Source organism: Podarcis melisellensis (genome assembly GCF_964234715.1).
Source record: "Podarcis melisellensis genome assembly, chromosome: 5".
Lineage (NCBI taxonomy): Eukaryota > Metazoa > Chordata > Lepidosauria > Squamata > Lacertidae > Podarcis > Podarcis melisellensis.
In genome coordinates, this window is record NC_138537.1 from 37,568,775 (window position 1) to 37,590,983 (window position 22,209).

At 43.2% G+C, this 22,209-nt stretch overlaps 2 protein-coding genes across 5 annotated transcripts in view; both read left to right on the forward strand.

The window, feature by feature from the left end:
- The first annotated feature begins 3,327 nt into the window (after nt 1-3,327).
- A4GNT (alpha-1,4-N-acetylglucosaminyltransferase) lies at nt 3,328-11,924 on the forward strand. Of its 2 annotated transcripts, none has more exons than XM_081910538.1 (3): nt 3,328-3,458; nt 9,490-9,925; nt 11,294-11,924. In XM_081910538.1, the coding sequence occupies exons 2-3, from the start codon at nt 9,515-9,517 to the stop codon at nt 11,915-11,917; spliced, it is 1,035 nt and encodes a 344-aa protein (XP_081766664.1). In that variant the 5' UTR covers nt 3,328-3,458; nt 9,490-9,514; the 3' UTR covers nt 11,918-11,924. The 2 variants fall into 2 exon arrangements, with proteins under 2 accessions (XP_081766664.1, XP_081766665.1); XM_081910539.1 differs by lacking the exon at nt 3,328-3,458 and adding an exon at nt 8,706-8,764.
- A 3,794-nt stretch (nt 11,925-15,718) lies between these two features.
- The window catches only part of DZIP1L (DAZ interacting zinc finger protein 1 like), a 34,401-nt gene continuing 27,910 nt past the window's right edge, over nt 15,719-22,209 (forward strand). For 2 of the 3 annotated variants that reach the window (XR_014168182.1, XM_081910376.1), the window contains exons 1-2: nt 17,924-18,578; nt 20,285-20,863. Coding sequence is in view for 2 of the 3 variants with exons in the window: in XM_081910376.1 (XP_081766502.1) it covers nt 18,576-18,578; nt 20,285-20,863 (582 nt within the window). In the remaining variant the exon portion in view is untranslated. Of the gene's footprint in view, nt 15,980-17,923; nt 18,579-20,284; nt 20,864-22,209 lie in introns of those variants that run through there. The other variant, XM_081910377.1, reaches the window with a different exon arrangement.

A 22,209-nucleotide genomic window follows, 5' to 3' on the forward strand; every position in this document is an offset into this window, starting at 1 on the left:
CAGATTTTTTTAGCTTCAGTCAGGTCCCGATATTGGAGCATCCTGGATAGTGCAAGGTTGCCAACTTTTCTAGTCTGGCCAGTAAACTGTTCTGTCAGATAAACAGCATTGGGTTCCGAGAAGCCAGTAAACTTCAGATTCTGACATGATCCAGCAACTTCTATTTCACCCATAAGTCATGTCACCAATATTTGCTCTGGCTCTAGCCCCGATCCACCCCATTCATCTTAGCTCTGCTCCTCAGTGGTGTGCAGTGATATTTTTAAATAGAGGATCAGTTAGGGCCAGAGGCACCAACTTGTGAAAGCAATGGGGGCAGTCTGTCGACGTTGCATGTGTAAGCATTGCACCTCCCTCCCTAAGCTGGACAGAAGCTTCCTTGGCTTTGGGAAGGAGGTGCCCCATACTTTAATACTCTAATTTACCAGGAACATTTTGGGAACTAGCCTAGTCCCCCTAGGCCACTGACCACACGCCACTGGTACCTTCTCACTACTGTGAAATTTTTACCAAAATATGCTTTAAAATAGAGCTTTGTGGGTATCAGGGTGGAAGAATGTGGGGTATACAGGCTGAATTATCAGGATGTGAGAGCCTGCTCATGCCTAGAAAACCACCACTACCTGTTATAGCACAGGGTTGCCTCGTACCTCCTTTCCTTCTTACCACCAGTTCAGGGAATGGCACTACAGGTCACCTTCCTCCTCTTCAGCCTCAGTTTTGCTCTTGTAGAGGAAGAGGAACAAGTAAGATGGAGACAAAACTAGAGTGTGTTTACTCTGTCTCTTATGAGGAGATTTCACCCCTCCCATATCCAAGAAACTGCTGATTCTCCAGAGAGGAGGGGGGGTTTCTGCTCTTTACTTATTCCGCTCCAGCACCACATCAAAGTGTCATTGTGTCGGGGAGAGAGACTGAGTGTTAGAGAGAGATCATGTGTATAGATAAGGTTGCTGCCAAGAGCAGCTGCAGACACTCAGTGCAGTTCAGGATTCATTTTATGTTTAGACCAGTGTTTCCCAACCTTGTGCCTCCAGCTGTTTTTGAACTACAATTCCCATCATCCCTGACCACTGGTCTTGCTAGCTAGGGATGATGGGAGTTGTAGGCCAAAAACATCTGGAGGCACAAGGTTGGGAAACACTGGTTTAGACCTCATTTAGCTCTGTATATAGTTGTGTATTATAGTTGTAGATAGAATAAAGAAGATATTCTACAGAGCTGCTCTCCGAGTCATTTATGCTCTGCTATACTCTGCTATACTCTGCTGTGCGACGACTGTCTTCTTGTGAAAGTGAATCCGGTGCTCACAACTCTAAGCTGTGAGTCCACAGCACTCTGACCTGTTCCTGTGCAGAAGGTGGTCTCTGGAAGTGCTACCCAGCTCGCCTAGCCCAGTCGGGGCTGAAGTGGATGAGTCCAGTCCGTGGCACTGGCTCAAGGGCGATGCTGACATCTCATTGGCTCTGGCTTCACCTACTATTGGTCTACCTGCCTTCTGCCCTGTGAGTCCTAAAGAGCAATAACTACCACTATGTACAAATAACTCATTCTCCAAGTGCCAATTCTTATATGTAGCCAAAATGACATCATCTGTGCACAAGACAGAGGTATCAGAAAGCTCAGGGGAGCCAAAATAACCCAGCAAGGACAGAGAGAAAATGAGGATGAAGGGAGAAGTGGGAAGTGGCACCCGCCTGGCTCCTGAACATACACAGTCCGTAACGCAAAATTGGGTTATGGGTCTCACTTCTTAGAAGGCTAGGCACCAATTCTTACTGTTATGTTTGCCATATAATGCTTGTAAATAACATAACCATTACACGTTAAGTGTGCTTGCTTGGTTATTTAATTGGTTATCAAAGCAAAGATAAGATTTAATGGAAAGAGCTTTGTTGCAATATGAATGGATTAACTGTGAATGGAAGAAATCTTATCACATGGCAAGCTTGTGGGCTGGTAATGATGTCTCAACAGGCCACGTAAATTGGTATCTGAGCCTCTCTTACACACAGGAAGATGAGGGTTGTATTGTGCTGTATTTGGCTTGCTTGACACCACAACAAGCTTGCCATTATTTGATATAATTAGTTCTGTGTCAAAAAAAAATCCTCCCACCTTTTTGTAAAGTGTCCTCCAACAATTAATGAGGAAAGAAATTGCTTTTGAAAATTATCAAAGCAATTAAGGCAGTGACTTGCCCAATATCACCCAAGGAGTTCATGCCTGACAACGAGGGATTTGAAACTAGGCCTCTCATTCCAGCAATCTAACTAAGGAAACCCACAAGATCATTGATACACTCTAGCCCCCTTCATAAGTTATGCCCCCAGTACCCATGTGTGTTGCACATAGACGTCCACGGTGAATATGTTTCAGAAGAATGGGTCGTCCACTCCATGAATCTTGCTAACAGATCATCCCTGTGACCAGCTACTATCCAGCAGTTTAACTTTAGTTGAAAAGATGGTCTATAAGAAAGCTGTATATATCATTGTGAGAGCTCTTCACGTGGAGGCACCTGATGGAATCATTCCAAGAGACAAGCCACAATATACCTATTGTTACTAGTGTAGTTGGGTTATGTTTCCCCTCTGCCATGAAGCATTTTCCTCTTGTCCCCACCCCCGACAGCATCCAGTGAAACAAATGGCAAGTTCAGTATATACAGTAATATATCCTTTTCTGAGCACCACAGTATCATCCCTGAAGGAGGGTGAAAAAGGAGTTACATTAAAGAATCTGTCCTTCACAATGCGTTCGGCAGAGGATTGGTGATGAGGAGATAACATGTGTATACTGGGTTGGATCCACACTGAGGCTGCAATCCTAACCCCACTTACCTGGAAATTAGACCCATTGGATTCAATAGGACCTGAGCAAATATTGTTAGATTGCACTGTAAAGTGCACAAATCCAATTGCAATCAATATAAAGAGTTATTCACAAATAACTTAAGTCCCATTGATTTTAGTGGTAACAAAACAGCACTTGCTTGGCCTGGATTCAACCTACTGTATCTAAGCACCCACTCCAGAACACTGAAGAAAATGAGCTATCTGTTATATGTTAATCTTGCAGATTGTGTTGTTCCACCTGAGCCTTTATGCTTTCCCCAGTACATTCCTACTTTATTATGTTCTTATTATCATTCCAAAGTGTTTGTCTGCTGCTTTCTGCTGGCAAGCTCTTATTACTACACTGTACATGTCTTGGCGGTTTTATTTCTTCCCTACCTGTACGATTTTTTTCCTTCTTTAAAAAAGCATTTGTTTCCTCTGCCTATCTCAGGGCAAGTAATGTGCAAATATCACCTCTAGGGTTGCTGCATTAGAAGTCAGAAACAGTGGTGCATGTCCTGGATATGAAAGGTTCGCCTGCAACTTCTTCACCATATATGTGCACCCAAGTCTAACCATTGCTTGCTGAAGAATCTTCTGCTTTTCCATGTTTTGCTGGTAAGTTCTCGTTTATTTTGAAATGCATCATATGGGAATTAAACAACAAGAACAGTGAGAAATATAGATGGGAGATTAATTACTTTGGTTTATATTTATTAATATGGAAAAAGATGGATTTTGATTACCCATCACATATTTTAAAATTTTAGAGAGAGAAATGTGGTCTTTCTGTTGAGTGGTTTGAGTCAGGGCAGTGCATTATTCTCTGACAATGAATGTGGCCATTTCAAGAGGGTGCATAAAGGTCTGAGCATGCTGTGACAAAAGCAGAAATGTTTTCATTTCTTTCAACAGAAAATGGAAGGAAGGAACCATTTTATTTTTAAAAAATAATACTTGTAGGAATAAACAAATATATAAATAGCAACATCCTATTTATGCTTACAGAGAAGTCCCACTGAGTTCATTGAGACTCACTCCCGATGAGAAAGTGTGCATCAGATTGCAGCTTTAGTGTAATACATTGATGTTGCATAAAAAGACAGTATAATCAAAGACGTGAAATATGCCTACCACAAAGGGGTGTTAAGCACTACAAGCTCTATAGTTAATATTTGCCATGTTCCAAGAAGAAGGTGTTCAGATTTTGGAGCTGTAAGCTAGTCTATGCTTCCAGGTGTCATAAGAAAGCTGCAGAGATAGTGCAGGATAGCACGCACCCCGGAAATGATCTCTTTCAGTTTCTGCCTTCTGGAAGAAGGTACAGGGTTATAAAGACTAGAACTAGCCGCCTGATAAACAGTTTTTATCCAAATGCGATTTTGGTTTTAAACGCAGTATAAGGTAGTCTCTGTAGGAGTATATTGTATTTAATTATGGAGTATCAGAGTTTTTAGGGGGTTAACCAGGCTGGGATAGCTGGGATAGCAGGATTGTTGGCTTTTGAATGTCTGACATAGATTTTTTTTCAATTTCATTGTTCTGTATGGGACAATGACAATAGAGATTATCGTAGTGTAGTGTAGCATAACAGTACACATTTGGATACGCAGATGCAATTACCTAAACCTTGGGACTGGTGATCAGCTTCCCAATAACATTAAATTAGTGTTGTGCAGAAAATTTATTGCATCTTTTCAACCATTCTTCATTAATGAGAAGAGAAATTGCATTCAAAAATGATCAAAGAGGATGGGGTGGGGAATCAGTTACATTCTCATGGTTTTTTCCATGCTTACTTCACTTCCAAGGTGGTCAGAGGTTGTTTGTGTGTGTCCTTTCTTTCATTCTATAATCTCATTAGTGTTCTGCACTCTGTAGGCTTCCCATGCTTCAGTTAAGCCCTGGGGGAAGACATCCTGTGCAGTGGTATAGTGGTCCAGTGTCACAGGGGGTTGAAGACCTGTTGCTGTTTCTGCAATAGGTCCCTATTCTAGATCCTAGATTTGCCCAATCAACACCAAAGAGAAGCTTTTCAGCCACAGTATGCTCCAAAGCTAAGCATTCAGAAGCACTGAAAACACAATGTGCCTCAGTTTTGTTTTTTGTTTTTATTAGATTTTATAAACAAGGATCATAGAAATAATAAATGGTATAATTAAAAAGACCAAGTCTTCTAATGTCATCTGTACATTGCAAAAACAGCAATATAAATTTGCAATAATATCTACAACATAGGATTCATTATTAGTGGTCAATGTGCAAGTCCTTGGTTTAAATAAACCAAGTGGATTGGTTGGATTAAATAAAAGCAGCAAATGGAAACAGGATAGAACTACTCAGCTCTGTTCTGTTTAAAGCTTCCTATCTTTATTATTATTATTAGGAAGAAAAGAGGGGGAAATGGTAAGTAGGGTGGGGCTGGGTGGTTATGCTTCTACAATGTGCTTCAGTTTCAAGAGAATGGTGTGCAAGTTCAGTTATGTACAATGGAACATCGTGGAAAACACAAGTCAGCTCAAATGAAGGTAGTTGAGTACTCCAAATCATGTGTCCATGCATGTTCTCAGAAATTATCTAATTCAAAGGCAACACATGGAGGTCTGCATAAATTGTTTCAATGCAGTCCTAATTATTATTATTATTGTAAAATGGTAAGATCATTGTATAATCTTAGAAGGCTGCATGTGAGTGTCTTTGAGTATGATGAAAGAACTCTGTAGGCTGCAGAGTGTTTTGTTGTTGTTGTTTAGTCGTGTCCGACTCTTCGTGACCCCATGGACCAGAGCACGCCAGGCACTCCTGTCTTCCACTGCCTCCCGCGGTTTGGTCAGACTCATGTTTGTAGCTTCGAGAACACTGTCCAACCATCTCGTCCTGTCGTCTCCTTCTCCTTGTGCCCTCCATCTTTCCCAACATCAGGGTCTTTTCCAGGGAGTCTTCTCTTCTCATGAGGTGGCCAAAGTATTGGAGTCTCAGCTTCCGGATATGTCCTTCCAGTGAGCACTCACGGCTGATTTCCTTAAGAATGGATCGGTTTGATCTTCTTGCAGTCCATGGGACTCTCAAGAGTCTCCTCCAGCACCATAATTCAAAAGCATCAATTCTTTGGCGATCAGCCTTCTTTATGGTCCCGCTCTCACTTCCATACATCACTACTGGGAAAACCATAGTTTTAACTATACAGACCTTTGTTGGCAAGGTGATGTCTCTGCTTTTTAAGATGCTGTCTAGGTTTGTCATTGCTTTTCTCCCAAGAAGCAGGCGTCTTTTAATTTCGTGGCTGCTGTCACCATTGTTAGAGCCATGCTTATAAGAAAGAGAACCCTTAGCCACCTAGCAGTGATAAGAGAAGATCAAGACCCCACCCCCACTAAAGATATTCTGAATTGCCCCGAAAATGAGGCAGAAAAATGGAAATCCTTTTTCACAGAACACGTTGGAGAAATTTGAGAGTTTGGCAGGATGTTGCAACATGTACTTCCATATCTGGCTTTCATAAAGCAAATTGAAGAAAAAAGTAATTGGCTTCAATTACACACACACACACACACACATTGATTTTCAAGATAGGAATACAAATATAAAGAAAAAAGTAAACATATAACCAAGCTTATCGACTGAAACATTGGTGTAGGTGAGCACGTAATGCAGTATTATTATAAATGTCCTCTTAATTATTATTTTTTATTATTTTAAGAAAGGTATGGTTATGACTCGACTGCACCGATAACAAAAAGGAAGTTGGACAATCACCATGTGTGCATGATTATGAAGTCCATATAGATTTGGCTGTTTCTGACAGAGAGATGCACATATTTTGGTCTATGATAAAGGGATACTGAAATGGTTTTGCTTTACCCTGTTGCAGCTTTAAGTTGAATGTTATCTTTGCAGAGATTTCAATCAACAAGACGTCCTTATACGAAGATTGTATAGACAGATTTTCTAATTCCTTCTAATTAGAAAAGGACTAGTGGCAATTAATAAAAATGTTAACAGATAGAATATCCTTGTTTGATCCTTGATTCCCCCCCCCCAAAAAAAAAGTTCTGGAGTACAATGAATTGATTTTTGCAGTATTCTTCCCCCATTTCTGTATATCTCACTATCCAAAATGCTTATAAGTGTGAGCACTCCCACCATAAATGAAAATAAGTTCCTTTTCTGTCAGATCCATGCCAGCACTGGATGTTTATAGTCAATGTAAATGTCTGAGTCCAGCAACATCTGGAAAACCATAGGTTTCACATCCCTGATATTACATTTCTGCATCACATTCCACAAGAAAATGTCTCAAAGTGATTTACGAATCCATAAAATACCACAGAGTTTGGCAATCATTTAAAAACCATACCTACAGAAGAAATACAACAGAACAAGATTTCAAAATGTTCTCCATCAACAATAACTATAATAATAATGAACTCCATGAAACAGGTCAAAAGTCTTACGACACTACATTCCAAGTGAATAAACCCAAAGTCTGGGCAAAAAGCCAGGCACCTAAAAGCTGGCAATGATGGTTCCAAACATGTTTTCCTGAAGACAACATTCCACACTCCCTAAAAGTGAGCAAAAGAAGCACATGCAAATATGCACTGGAAGAAAATGATAATTTATCTCACTTCTCTTTAGCATCCTGATTTTGAGTATCACAGAGTAGTGAATATTCACTGAAAAGGGATTAATCTGCAAAATTACCCTGACACACCTTTTGAACAGGCCTTTCCTCCCCCAAAATGATGCTTTAATGCCAATCAGATGCTTCCGAGAATATTAAATTATTCATGCTGTTTAGAGTCTGCAGCCTTCTTCCGACAGCTCATCGCTTGAAACGACTCCAGTGCTGTTGGCTGAAGCATTGCAGCCGAAAGTTTCTACTGTGATAGGCAAAGCTGAGGAGTGGATAACATTTATTAAGCAGCCAGGACTGAGATCAGCATCTTGGCTGAGGAGAGCTTTGCAAACTCCACTCAGCCACTTGTCTTGCAATGATAAATAGATCTTCTCCGCAGAAGGAGCAGTGCTTAATCAGTTCCAACCCCTTTGACGGCAAAAATGATCTTCTGGGTGGAAAAGATGGATGTTGTGGGAAAGAGAGAACAGTTATTCCTTGTCCTTTGCAAACTAGAGGGTGTTCCAAGGTACCAACATAGAGAGGGTGCTACCTTTTGAATTATTATTTTTTAATCAGTCAGACATGTTTGGAGAGATTGCAACTGAATTCAATAAAGTCTCCATTTTCTGAGGAGCTGAGGCTGAAGACATGGAGCAACACCCAAGATGCTAACCTACGGTATATGAATTCCAGCTACTGCCTCTCCTGAAGTCTCCTGCAGACACAGCTGGCCTAAAGTACTACAGGGCATCTGTTGAAGACATTGGGCTTATGATGATCTATGGCTCATGCAGGACATTCTCAAAATAGCCGCACAAGCAAGCTGGCTGACACAATCTCAGCACGTCAGAGTTTGGGAAGAAGGGACGTTCATTTTCTCCTGAAAACTGTATTACCCTCCCAAAATTGGAGGGCGGCATTTTGTTTTGTTTTTCTAACTTTGAACAATTACTAAATAATTTTATTCATCTGCCATCCATCTCTGCAGCAGAGACCTGACATGGGCTTCCTATTCACCTCCTTTCTGCTTCCATATTATGACAGAGACACTAATCACCGATAGAGAAGAAAGAGCTCCCGTAAATAATTTTATCCCATCAGCATCCTGTCTGCAACAGAAGAGAAAGCCTGGTGCTTGGGAGGGGAATCAATTCAGACTTTGGTCCATTTTCTGAATGCAGCCCCACTGGGAACACAGAATTCAGCAGTAGCAATGGAGTCTACTCAGCAACATGAGGAGGGTTCTTTAAGTGGCCCAGGAAAAGAATCCCCTTAGGCGGGCAAAGGAATCTAGGAAATGGTGGTAAGAGGACATCTATATTTATTTATTTTTATTTTACCATGGATAACGCTGCTGCATCCTGGAGTTTCTGCTAATTATCTCCCTAGAATTTGCAGATCTTTCCAGGATTTTTGCTGGATTTCAGATCTTTTGCCATGGTTTGCATGTATAGTGAGTAGCTTTGCACCCTTAGAAATTGGATTGGATGGGATGGGATGGGATGGGATGGAATGGGAAAGGAAAGGAAAATCCACCCAAATGCAAGCTGCAATCTTATATACACTTACTTGGGAGTAAGCTCCACTGAAAATAATGAGACATATAGGATTGTATTGTCAACCACTAACCCAGGGTTCATGAAGCTGGGGACCTTCAGATGCTGCTGGATTACAACATCCATCATTCCTGGCTATTGGCCGTGTTTGACTGAGGCTGGCAAGAGTCCAACAACATTTGGAGGGCCACAGCTTTCACACCCCTGCTTGAACCATTCTTTTTAACCATATATTTTTCCAGGATACCGAATGAATTCATTCATGCTGTAAACAAGGCTCCTCATCCCACATCTCCATTGCAACCCTACAGAATCTGTTAATAGGGCACAACCTTCTGCTAAGAAGGATGGCGATCACCTATTGTTAAGGTTTTGAAAAGCAAGAGTGCAACAAGTGTGTGTGTGTGTGTGTGTGTGTGTGTGTAGAAGAATAATGGTATGACTAATATTTATTATATATATTTTTATTAAGATCAAAAGTTGGAGAATCAGTCAACATGCTGAAGGAGAGCCAGATGTACCTATGTATCTTCTTTTTGTTGGCATTTGGGATATTGTATGAGTTCTCCCTAGAACCTGGTTGCTTCTTTTCCTGCAAACCTGTTGTTAAACAACTCGTGATGCCCCAAGATGGCCTCTCCCAGGGGAGAAGTATCATCTTTCTGGAGACAACTGACCGTCTACAGCCTCCACCACTGGTTTTATGCGCTGTGGAATCTGCTGCTAGAATCTATTCAGACAGACCCATCATGTTTTTTATGAAAGGGCTGGACAATAGCACAATGACAGATTTCAAGCTGACTTCCCCTTCGCTGGCTGTCTTATCGGCTATGAAGAATGTTTTCCTTTTCCCCCTGGAGATGGACATTTTGTTCCAGGACACACCTCTGTCCCTGTGGTACCATCAGGTGAGAGAGAAAGAGGTATCATTTTCTGGTGGGATGCATTAATTAATTAACTCCCTTTAAAAAAAATGCAAGCTGTTTACTGGAGACTTTATCAGTACAAAGGAAAAGAAATTGTTAACTGCCTTTTCCTATCAAGACACTGAAATGTCATTTTTTGCTTAAATTTAGTAATGTTTGGTGAAGATGCAACTTCAAAGCATGTTTTATTATATCTTTTGGTTCATTTTACCGTATACAGCACAGTATTAGTAATCACCATGCATGGCAATCAGTCCAGGTAGTGAGAATTCAGAAGAGAGAGTCAATATGATGATAAAGAACAAACCATCAAATACAGTGGTACCTCAGGTTAAGAACTTAATTCATTCTGGAGGTCCGTTCTTAACCTGAAACTGTTCTTAACCTGAAGCACTACTTTAACTAATGGGGCCTCCCACTCCTGCCACGCTGCTGCTGCATGATTTCTGTTCTCACCCTGAAGCAAAGTTTTTAACCCAAGGTGCTATTTCTGGGTTAGCGGAGTCTGTAACCTGAAGTGTCTGTAACCTGAAGCACCACTGTATTACACTTGCACTGGGCTTCAGAGTTTCAAATTCACAATTTCTGTTTTCCAGAAATTCTGAATAAACTGGCTACAGTGGTACCTTGGGTTACAGATGCTTCAGGTTACAGACTCTGCTCACCCTGAAATAGTACCTTGGGTTAAGAACTTTGCTTCTGGATGAGAACAGAAATCATGTGATGGTGGTGCAGTGGCAGCGGGAGACCCCATTAGCTAAAGTGGTACCTCAGGTTAAGAACAGTTTCAGGTTAAGAATGGATCTCCAGAAGGAATTAAGTTTGCAACCAGAGGTACCAGTGTAGTTAGTATTCAGCATGTTAAAAATTGATGTTTTCCTTTTACACTAAATATATGCCCATATAGCTCAGTATTGTTTACTCTGACTGGCAGCAGTTCTCCAGGGTCTCAGGCAGAAGTTTTGCTTATCGCCTACCTGTCATTTTAACTGGAGATAGTGGGAATTAAACCTGGGGTGTTCAACAGGCAAAACATGATGTCTGTGGTCTACCACTGGGCTCTGCTCCCACCCACAGGTTAAGTGGCCTCTGTAGGAGCTGAGATACTGATTGATGCAGTGATCCCACTGATACGTTCAGGCCCTACACTTTCTCAGGTATGCCTGCATAGAGGTGAGGTCTTTTCTAGTGGGAAGTCACATCCAGAATTTGAACCTAGGATCACATACATGTGACACCTGAGCTGTTCCAGTAGTGGAAATATTGCAGACATTGAAAGGAAGAAGTAAGGAGTATGTCTTAGGAGCTAGGGGCTGCCCCTTGATTCTGTGTCCATTTTTAACCCTGCAGGTGAATGCAACACAGGAGAAGAACTGGGTCTATATTATCTCTGATGCAATCAGGCTTGCAATGGTGTGGAAATATGGTGGGACTTATATGGATACAGATGTCATTTCCATCCGACCCATCCCAGTGGCCAACTTCTTGGCAGCCCAGTCTTCCCAGTTCTCCAGCAACGGGATCCTTGGTTTTCAGCGTCATCACTGGTTCCTCTGGGACTGCATGGTCGATTTTGTTCAGCACTACAATGGAGCCATCTGGGGACATCAGGGCCCTCACTTAATCACAAGGATGCTAAAGAAGCTGTGCAACCTCACAGATTTCAATAATGTGGAGGATCAGACATGTCACAACATTTCCTTCTTGCACCCCCAGCGCTTCTATCCCATCCCCTACACACTGTGGCATAAGTACTATGAAGTGTGGAATTCAAAGCCAGACTTCAATGAGTCCTACGCTTTGCACCTGTGGAACTTCATGAACAGGAAAGAGAAGAGAAATGTGACCATTGGGAGCAATTTCCTGGTGGAAAACCTGTTCAGAACACATTGCCCTACTACTTACCAGAGTCTTATTCAAGCTGCACAAGGAAGCAAACAGGTGTCTCAAAATAAAACTAACCCATTGTGGTAAAGCAAAAGGAGGATATTTTACCATACGCAATACTTATCCTATTAGGCGTATAATTTAGGAACCTCGGACTCCCAAGCAGATCACCTTCCACTGCAAGATGATTTTTAATATTCTCAGGGGGGATGGAAATCAGAGAATTGTAGACTTGGAAAGAGCCCTGAATGAAAAGCATATCAAAGAATTTCATCTAAAGCATCCCTGACAAATGGCCATCCAACCTCTGCTTAAAAACCTCCAAAGAAGTAGCGTTCACCACTCTCTGAGGCAGGGGAGTACGAAGTAGGGGGTGGAGGGGGCGGGTCGCCCCTGGTGCCACTCTGGAGGGGGTGACAAGATGGTCCCTGCCTCCCTCCAGCTGTAGAGCGGCTGAGGGCACAAGCAGTCAGTATGGGCGCTGCTCATGCGGTGTCTGTACGGGCTGCCACTTGCGTGCAGCATCCATATGGGCTGCCATGCCACTCTGCCATACAGAATGTCGCACATGTGCAGTTTGCACGGGATGCCCCACATGCGCACTCAGTACAGGATGCCACTCGCGTGGCAGCCCGTATGGTTGCCATGCAAGCGGCAGTCCATACAGCCGCCGCACACACGTGGCAGCCTGTATGGTCACCGCGTGTGCACACTCCATATGGGATGCTGCACATGCGCAATCCGTATGGATGTCGCACATGCGTCACCGGGCGGTTCGCCCCACCCCTCTACCACTGCTCTGAGGGAGTTCATTCCACTGTTGAACAGTTCTTACCATCAACAAGTTCTTTTTGTAGCTGAGTCAGAATCTTCTTGTAACTTGAATCCATTGGTTTGAATCCTACCCTCCAGAGTGGGTGGGAGGGGGGACTTGCTCCACCTTCCATGTCATAGGCCTTAAGATGTTTGAAGAAGGCTATCGTATTTCCTCTCAGTCTCCTCTTATCCAAGCAAAACATACCCAACTCCTCCATCCATTCCTCATAAGGAGAGGCTGATACTGCAGTTACTGGAAAATTGCCAGAGATCAGGTCTTTTAAAAGATGGGAAGATAACTTGAGAGAGATTAGATTGTCATGGTTTGGCAGCAATGCCACCTGGGGGAATCTTCTTAATAGCTGAATAAATAATAAAATAAATGGCTATAGATGGAATAGTAATTGTCATTTGCTACATGATTCTATCTTTTGCTACTGCCACTGAAGTCAGGCAGATTTTTGTTAAAAAAAATGTCTACAGCCCTGTTGATACACATAATGCTAAAATGCTATGTGTTTGCCGTGGTGATGGATACTATATTGTGCATCTGTTTGCATCTATTTTTCATTATGCTGTGGTTGATATAATAAATAAAGCTGTAACAAATAAAGAAGACTGGTTTCCAGTGCAATCCTGTACATATCTGATTTAGAAGTAAGCCCCGTTGAATTCAATGGAGCTTATGTCCAAATAATACAGGATTTCAACCTTCGGTATGTATGCAGGAATATTGGGTCTTGACATAATGAATGATGGTCTTTGTCCTGCTATTCTTATATATATTCTTCTTCATTTGACCCTCCTGCCTCCTTTTTAATAGATAAGCTACAGTCAACTGTCTGGTATGGTGTAGCTTATTTATATACCATATTTATATGACAATTTGATTGCATGCAGAAATAAGTGTCTACTAACTTCTGAACTTAACTACATATATTATCCTCTTCAACTTTCCTAGCAACTTTTTTGTGGGGGGGGGGGAGGGAGAGGCCTTTCCTTGCTTTGACAGGCACTCAATACACCACTTATTAAGGGCACTGAAAGGACAAGGACAAAGACATTTCGTTTTGTCCATAAGATTCATGGAGAATCATGAAACCCTGTGCTGGCCTCATTTAAGGACAAGGATGGGGAGGTGGATAAGCCATTGCTTGTCAGGCATATGATTCTGCTTTACCTACTGCAAAACAAGTTGCTATTTAAGCTGCTGCATCTTGAGACAATTTATAGTAATTGAGCAGACTAGAATGCCCCCAATCCATCAAGGATCAGATGCAAAGTTCTGTTCGGTTTTGCAAACTGCAGTTTGGGCAAGGGTAAATGACATGGCCAGAGGAACCGAGCAAAAGAAACCCAGATAAAACGTATTATGTATGTAAGTAAGTTGGTTGATTTCATGTCACCAAAATTCTTATTGAAAGAGAACTTACAGCACAATCCAAAACATATCTATTCCTTTTTTAAATAATAATATTTATTAAAAAAAATGTAAACAGTAAAAAACATACAGAGTAACATATAATTTTCCAATATCCACATTTCATTCTCCTCCTTGGACTTCCTCACGACTCTCGTTCCTGCATTCCAAACTCTTAAATTTTACCAGCAAATTATTAACTTGTTTCAATTCTTATAGTACAATTTTCCAATATTAAATCTCAAATTTTAGAAAATTTAAACCACAATTCTAAAAACTTAGTTTTAACATAATATTTATCCAAAATTTGTCTTTCCTGTTAATAGCATTTAGATTCTTATTCCTTTTAACTAGTTTGTTGGTACCATGTTGATGCTAATCTTACATCTTTCTTAACATTCATACAATTTGCAATGTTTTTGTAAATAGTCCTTAAATTTCTTCCAGTCCTCCTCTACCAGTTCTTCTCCCAGGTCTCGGATTCTGCCAGTCATTTCCGCCAGTTCCATATAGTCCATCAGTTGCATCTGCCATTCTTCCAGTGTGGGCAAATCTTGAGTCTTCCAGTATTTAGCAATGAGTATCCTTGCTGCTGTTGTAGCATACATAAAAAAAGTTCGATCTTTCTTTTGCACCCTCTGGCCGACAATGCCCAGAAGAAAGGCCTCTGGTTTCTTAGGAAAGGTATACTTAAATATCTTTTTCAGCTCATTATATATCATTTCCCAGAAAGCCTTAACTCTAGGGCAGGTCCACCAGAGGTGAAAGAACGTTCCTTCAGTTTCTTTACATTTCCCCAAAACATATCTATTCAAAGGTTGGTTCCATGACTGAGATCAGTGGGGCTTACTCCAAGAGATAGAACTGTAGTCTTGCATTTCTATGCACATATTAGTGAAAATAACATAGAAAAATGCTTTACATTAGAGGAAACCAGCTTGCAAAAATGTATATACAGTGGTACCTCTGATTACGTACTTAATTCGTTCCGAAGGTCCGTTCTTAACCTGAAACTGTTCTTAACCTGAGGCACCACTTTAGCTAATGGGGCCTCCCTCTGCTGCCACGCCGCCGGAGCACGATTTCTGTTCTCATCCTGAAGCAAAGTTCTTAACCCGAGGTACTATTTCTGGGTTAGCAGAGTCTGTAACCTAAAGTGTATGTAACCTGAGGTACCACTGTATTAGGCAAAATCATATATAAAAGTGTGTCTTATCAGGAGAAATCCATGCCCAAATGCTGATCAATTACCTTGAGGACTTTTAAAAATAATAATCATTGCAAACTGATGTGGGAAAGTGGCAAACTGAACTGAAGACTGGAAGAACGAGTAACTAAGAGAAACCCATGTTGACAGATTTACCCGTCCTTAATTGCAACCGTGAGCCCAGCCTCCTCACCTGCAGTTACATGTTCAGGTACAATTATAGCCACGGGGAGGCAGTTTTGTTATCAAACATACGGCAGCTTAATAACCCCCTGAGCATCGATGCTCTAATGCACTTTTATTACCTGATCCTCCCTCTTTCTGCGTTAGCAAAGCCAAACAAGAAGGGAACGGGAAATCAGGTAGGGTGTTATTAGAAGTTACTACAGCAACGGCTTGGCTTTGGGGACGGCCTCGCAGCGATTTTTTTCCCCCATCCTCGAGGGAGCAGCTCTCTGCGCTCAAAGCCCTGGAGCTGCTTTCTCCCGCTTCAGCCTGATGTTGTGCATTTAGGCCGAGGCGATTCGTCGCTGTGGGGAACCAGCGCTTTGCTGGATGGTGTTGAATTTCCTGGGTGGGAGGAGAGAAGGAAGATTCCAGCTCGGAGAGAGTTGCGCCTCCAAATCCAGGCTGCTTTAGATCTCTCTCTTTCTCGCACGCGCCCAGTTCCCAACCCCACGCCACAAAACATGCGCCCTGGGGACAGGTAAGGATTTGCTTTGTTTGGTACTCTAAAGAACTGAAACGTTGCAAGCTCTGTGGCAAGAGAGTTGGAGGAGGGAAGGAGGGAGGGAAGAGGGGGAGGAGGAGGAATGCAGAGAGGTGGGACTAACCAGCTCCGCTTTGTTCAAGCTGCTGCTCGCCTTCTTTCCCTCTTGCATGTTCCCACCGCTCAGGAAAACATCAGCCGATGAAGTGGCTTGTTAAATTGCAAACACTCGCAGGAACCTCCAGCCTGGAAACTTAAGGAGCTGAGCTGACCAAGCGAACTAAATCTACATAGTAGCTCCTCCCTCGCTGTCCACCCAGCTGCTCCTGCCTGCAGCCCGCCTAGCAAACTTTTCTCCAAAAGCCGATTCCTTGCAAACTTCACTGGAGAATCTGAAGCGGCTAAGGGGAGGACATGGGGGCTGCGTGGCAGGAAGGGGAGTTGGTTTACTGGGAAGGGAAGCAGGGGCGCTGCGTTGGGGCATGCTCGTTATAAAGTAGCCTGCCACCCACCCACCCCCCACCCAAAAAAAAAAGAGGGAAGGAAGAGGAGGAGGAGGAGAAAAGGCATTGCTCCTTGTTCAGTTTTGAAACTGCCCGAGTAGAAATTGCTAGCCAAAATTCGCGGGGGGGGGGGGGAGTTCGACATTCCGCGACCAGCAAGGCCCTGTGCATCCTTCTCTTCGGAGGCATCCGGGGTTCTTAGCCCTTGGAAATCCAGGGGCAATTTTCCAGAGAAGTTGTCGAGGGTTGTCAAGAGAGGCATGTTACTAAGGCCATTCTCTTCTATGGTGTGAGAGAAAAGGTAGGGGGAGGGCAGAAACTCAGTGTTAGGGCATCTGCACTGCATGCAGAAAACCGAAGATTCAATCTTTGCCATCTTGTCTGAAACTCACGCCAATCTGTGTAGACCAGTGTTTCCCAAACTTGGATCTCCAGCTGTTTTTGAAAGACAATCCCCATCATCCCTGACCACGGGTCCTGCTAACTAGGGAAGATGGGAGTTGTAGTCCAAAAACAACTGGAGACCCTCAGACCTCTTAATCAGGGACGATGGGAGTCGTAACCCCACAACTTATGGGGGACTGAAGATTTAGAAAAACTCATGTGGACAATACTGAGTGAGATGGACTGATAGACTGACAGCATAAGGCAGCTTCCTGTAATTCTGTTTAAGCAGCTTCCTGTAATTCTGTTTAAGCACCACCAATGATGCTTTACAATGTGGCTTGCCGCCTTGTTTTTGACAGGGCCCCTGGGACTTCAGCAGCTGCCAGAAAATTTATTTGTCTATTAATATTTATTAGATTTTTATACCACTCAAAAGATCTCAGGGTTGTTCACAACATAGAAATACAAGATAAAAGCACAAATAAATAGTTAAAACAGAAACAACAAAACAACAACCCCCTCCTCCCACAGGCACATTTAAAAGGCTTTAGAATGTTAATCAGCCAAGGGCCTGGTTGAAGATTACATCAACCTGTACATTTTGCCCCTTTCGTTCATAGGCAAGTTAAACATGCAATATCAGTAGGTCTGCCCCAACAGGAGGTGACCTGAGAAAGCGCTCTCTCTGTGCACAGGTAAACAGCAAGTGCTTGAGAAGTGCACTCCCAGCACAAAGCAGATTGTAACCATTGCAGCAGAATGTGCTTCAGGTGGGCAAAGAGTGTGGGACACTGGGACAACATTGTGTGTACAGCACCCCTAAAAGGCACTTGCATCCAGCACTGAATGCACATTATTATGCAGGCTGTACACGCCCCAGGAGTCCTATGGCACCTAAAAGACTAACACGTTTATTATGCCACTTGGTTTTTGTGAACTACAGTCCACTTCATCAGATGCATGAAGTGTTATCCTGAGGTTTTGGTATGGGGGGTGGGGCAGGTAGAGGGAAATTGCTAAAAGTGAAGTCAGAGGGAAATGAAAAGCGGAAAAGTACAGAGAGTAATAATTCCATATTTAACAGTGGGACTTGACAAATAATTATTGAGGGCACAGGCACCACGCTTTGTAAAGCAGTTAACATCTCTAATATGCTAAAATCCTTTGTCTCGGTTCAGCCCACAAGTGATAGCATTGAACCCTTTCATTCAATTCAGTGGTTTCATATTGCAATCTCCCTTTGAATTTCCCTTGCTGCAGGATGGCTACTTTAAGGTAATTTACAGAGTATTCTGGTAGGTTGAACTGTCCCACCACTGGTTTTTGAATATTGCCACTTCAAATGTCAGACTGGTGTCCATTTAGTCTTTCATATTTAGACTGGCCTGTTTGTCCTGTGCAGAATGCAGAGCAGCTTTGCTGGCAGATGAGAACACATGTTATCACCTAGTTGTTCATTGTGATCCTTGTTTGCTCATACTGGAGCTGCAAACAAATACATACAAAGCCAAGAATGAATATTTAACCACTTGGAGCGTGCTGCTTAGCTATGGTATATTTGTGCTGCTGTGAGGGAAACTTTGGAGTCCTGTTACCATCATGCCAGGACACACCTAGTAACACACCGTTGCACAACACAACTGTCTGTTGTGAATAAGCAAGGGGTCCAGATAGATCAGAACAGCATTTCTATACTGGAAAAAATGGTATGTATCATTTTACAGCACTTTCCCCTAGAGGCTGCTATCCTATGCACACATTCCTGGAAGTAAATCCCATTGAGCATAATAGAACTTTCTTTTGAATAAGCATGTCTAGGATTACATTGTAAGCGGTTTTGTAATTGTGGCAATTAAATGTTGAAAGCAAATTGTTATAATAAGAGTACCATATCAGATGTCCTCATTTTTTCAGTCCTCAGAGCTGAAAGCTCAGTGACTCTCATGCATTTTCTATTTGAGTAGGAATCAACACAACTCAAATTATAGTTGTTTGAGTACAGGAATGTCTTTTATATGGAAGCTGGAACCCTCGCCTATATTCTTGATAAGCCTATATTGAGAGCCAACTTTGAATTTAATAGCGAATGAATCAAACATTTCAGCTATAAACAGCAGTCACCTTGATTTGCTCACCTATTCATCTTGCTATTTTCTTCACTTATTTGAAATCTTAGTAGTTGTTTCTAATCTGTGGTTATTTAACCATCTAGTATGGTAATAAGTAAAGTGATATAGAAACATAGAATTGTAGAGTTGGAGGGCACCATGAGGGTCATTTAGTCCAACCCCCAGGGCAGGAATCTTTTGTCCAACATGGAGCTTGAATCCATGACCCTGAGATTCAGGGTCTCCTGCTCCACTGACTGACTTCCCCCATGTGCCCGAGGACTGAGTAGAATAATATAAAAGGAAATCAGTTCTGCAGGCTATGCAGAAAAGGGCAGCCAAAATGACCAAGAGGATGGAGCAACCTGTTGAGAACCACTGGACTAGAAGGGGTGACATGATAGAAATCAATGGCATGGAGAAAGTGGATAGAGAAAAGGTCATTTTCCCTTCTAGCATAATGCTAGAACTCACAAACATCTAATGAATCAGAGTGTTGGATGATTCGGGATGGATAAAAGGAATAACTTATTTATGCAGAACATAGTTAAAGTATGGAACTCCCTCCATCAGGAGGCAGTGATGGCAACCAACTAGAATGGCTTTAAAAGAGCATTAGACATAGACTACCAGTCACTATTGGTGGGACGCGGGTGGCACTGTGGGTAAAACCTCAGTGCCTAGGACTTGCCAATCGCATGGTCGGCAGTTCGAATCCCCGTGGCGGGGTGCGCTCCCGTCGTTCAGTCCCAGCGCCTGCCAACCTAGCAGTTCGAAGGCACCCACAGGTGCAAGTAGATAAATAGGGACCGCTTACCAGCAGGAAGGTAAACGGCGTTCCGTGTGCTGCGCTGGCTCACCAGATGCAGCTTGTCACGCTGGCCACATGACCCGGAAGTGTCTGCAGACAGCGCTGGCTCCCGGCCGATAGAGTGAGATGAGTGCACAACCCTAGAGTCTGTCAAGACTGGCCCGTACGGGCAGGGGTACCTTTACCTTTACCAGTCGCTATCAGCCATGATGACTGTGCTCTGCCTCCAGGGTCAGAAGCAGTAATGCTTCTGGATAGCTATTGCTGGAAACCACAGGAGTGAAGAGGGTTCTTGTGTTCAGGTCCTGCTTGAGAGATTCCCATGGGGATCTGCTTGGCCACTGAGAATAGGATGTGAATTAGGTTAGCTGGATTCAGCAGGCTCTTCTTACATTCGTACATGTTTTGGGTCTGCTTCAAGTACACAAGTGTAGTCTATGAGCTCCCATTTTGTTCCAGCCCTAATTCATCTTGTATCCTTTTCATTGCCCAGCCTTTCGTTGCTAATATTTACTACCCACCACAACTGTCTGCACACCATCGTTATTGGGCAGGTATGCCAGGCTCCACATTTCCTGTGAACTTCCCAAGCAGCAGCCATCTCTTGGGCAACATGCTCGCCGGTCCGAGCATGGTCCCCGCCTTTAAATTCCAGTTGCGGCGAGACGCGATCGACTGGAGGCGGTTCAGTGCCATCGATGTGGAGCGGGTGGCTCGCGAGCTGGACCTTGCCACTCTGCAGGAGAACATCAACAGCGTCACCTTTTGCAACCTCGATGCAGAAAAGTGCCCCTACTGTCAGCAGCCAGTTGACCCTGTGCTCTTGAAGGTCTTCAAGATGGCCCAGCTGACCATCGAGTACCTTCTGCACTCTCAGGAGTACTTGAGCATGAGCCTGGCCCTTCAGGAAGAGCAACACCAAGCGACCCTGGAAGACCTCAAACGCGTCAAGCAGGACTGGGATAAGCAAGCAGAAGAGCTGAAGGGTGTCAAGGAAGAGAGCAGGAGGCGTAAAAAGATGATTGCCACGCAGCAATTGCTCTTGCAAGCTGGGGCCAATAACTACCACAAGGTGAGTGATATGGCTGCATGCTTTCTGTGCAGCTTTCATAATTGTAGTTACAGATAGGTAGCCGTGTTGGTCTGCCATAGTCAAAACAAAACAAAATTTCCTTCCAGTAGCACCTTAAAGACCAACTAAGTTAGTTCTTGGTATGAGCTTTCGTGTGCATGCACACTTCTTCAGATATCTGAAGAAGTGTGCATGCACACGAAAGCTCATACCAAGAACTAACTTAGTTGGTCTTTAAGGTGCTACTGGAAGGAATTTTTTTTTGTTTTTTCATAATTGTAATTAGGGCTAGCTGATATCTAGTATTCAACATCGTGCTATATCAGCAGCTAAATACCATGTTATGTTGATATATCATGATGTCTGGAATGTAACTTGGATGCTTCTTCCTCCCATCACCCAGTTCTAACAACAACAACAATAACTACAACAACAATTTATTTATACCCCGCCCATCTGGCTGGGTTTACCCAGCCACTCTGGGCAGCTCCCAACGGAATATTAAAAACACGATAAAACATCAAACATAAACAGGGAGACCTTCAGATGTCTTCTAAAAGTCAGATAGTTGTTTCTTTCCTTGGCATCCAATGGGAGGGTGTTCCACAGGGCGGGCACCACTACTGAGAAGGCCCTCTGCCTGCTTTCCTGTAGCTTCACTTCTCTTAGTGAGGGAACCCCCAGAAGGCCTTCAGAGCTGGACCTCAGTGTCTGAGCTGAACGATGGGAGCAAGCCCCAATACCTCTGTGCCTTATCTGAGCCAGAAGGGCAGGGGCTTCATTAAACTGCTCAGCTGGGGGCGGAAAGCCTCCTGCCTCCAGCTGAACTAGCCCCCATACTGCTCTGGCTCATGTGAGCCCGAGAAGCGGGCTTCCTCAAAGGCACAGGCAGATGGAGGTGGAGAAAGTGCTTGCCCAGAACCCTTTTGGGCTCTGTCTGCCTGTCTGTCTGTGCCTTTGCTGTTTGCAGGCAATTTGAGCTGGGAATACATCATGGCTCCTTGGCCAGCAGAATGTATCACCCGCTCAAAATGTCTGAAACCGGTATTGCAATCAGAACGCCATACCAGTTTCATACAATTTACCAGTATATCGCCCAGCCCTAGTTGTAAATAGGGACGCACATGGGTACTTAGGACAGCCTTGCTCTCACAGTAAGGATCATTGCTGGAGTATGCCTCCCCCTGCCGCCCGCCTCATCCTAACCATAATGGCATGCTGTAGGAAGTATTTGAGCATACGTGTATTATTGGGATAGACAGCTATTGGTGGGATGGAAGGGAAGCTAGTGGACTTTTCTGTGTGCATATATATGCACATGGGCAGAACATGCCATGTGTCACACC

Coding starts and splice junctions, on each gene's coding strand:
- A4GNT (XM_081910538.1), top strand. CDS start 9,515: ATGCTGAAGGAGAGCCAGATGTACCTATGTATCTTCTTTTTGTTGGCA. Junction 9,926..11,293: donor TGTCCCTGTGGTACCATCAG/GTGAGAGAGAAA, acceptor TTAACCCTGCAG/GTGAATGCAACACAGGAGAA.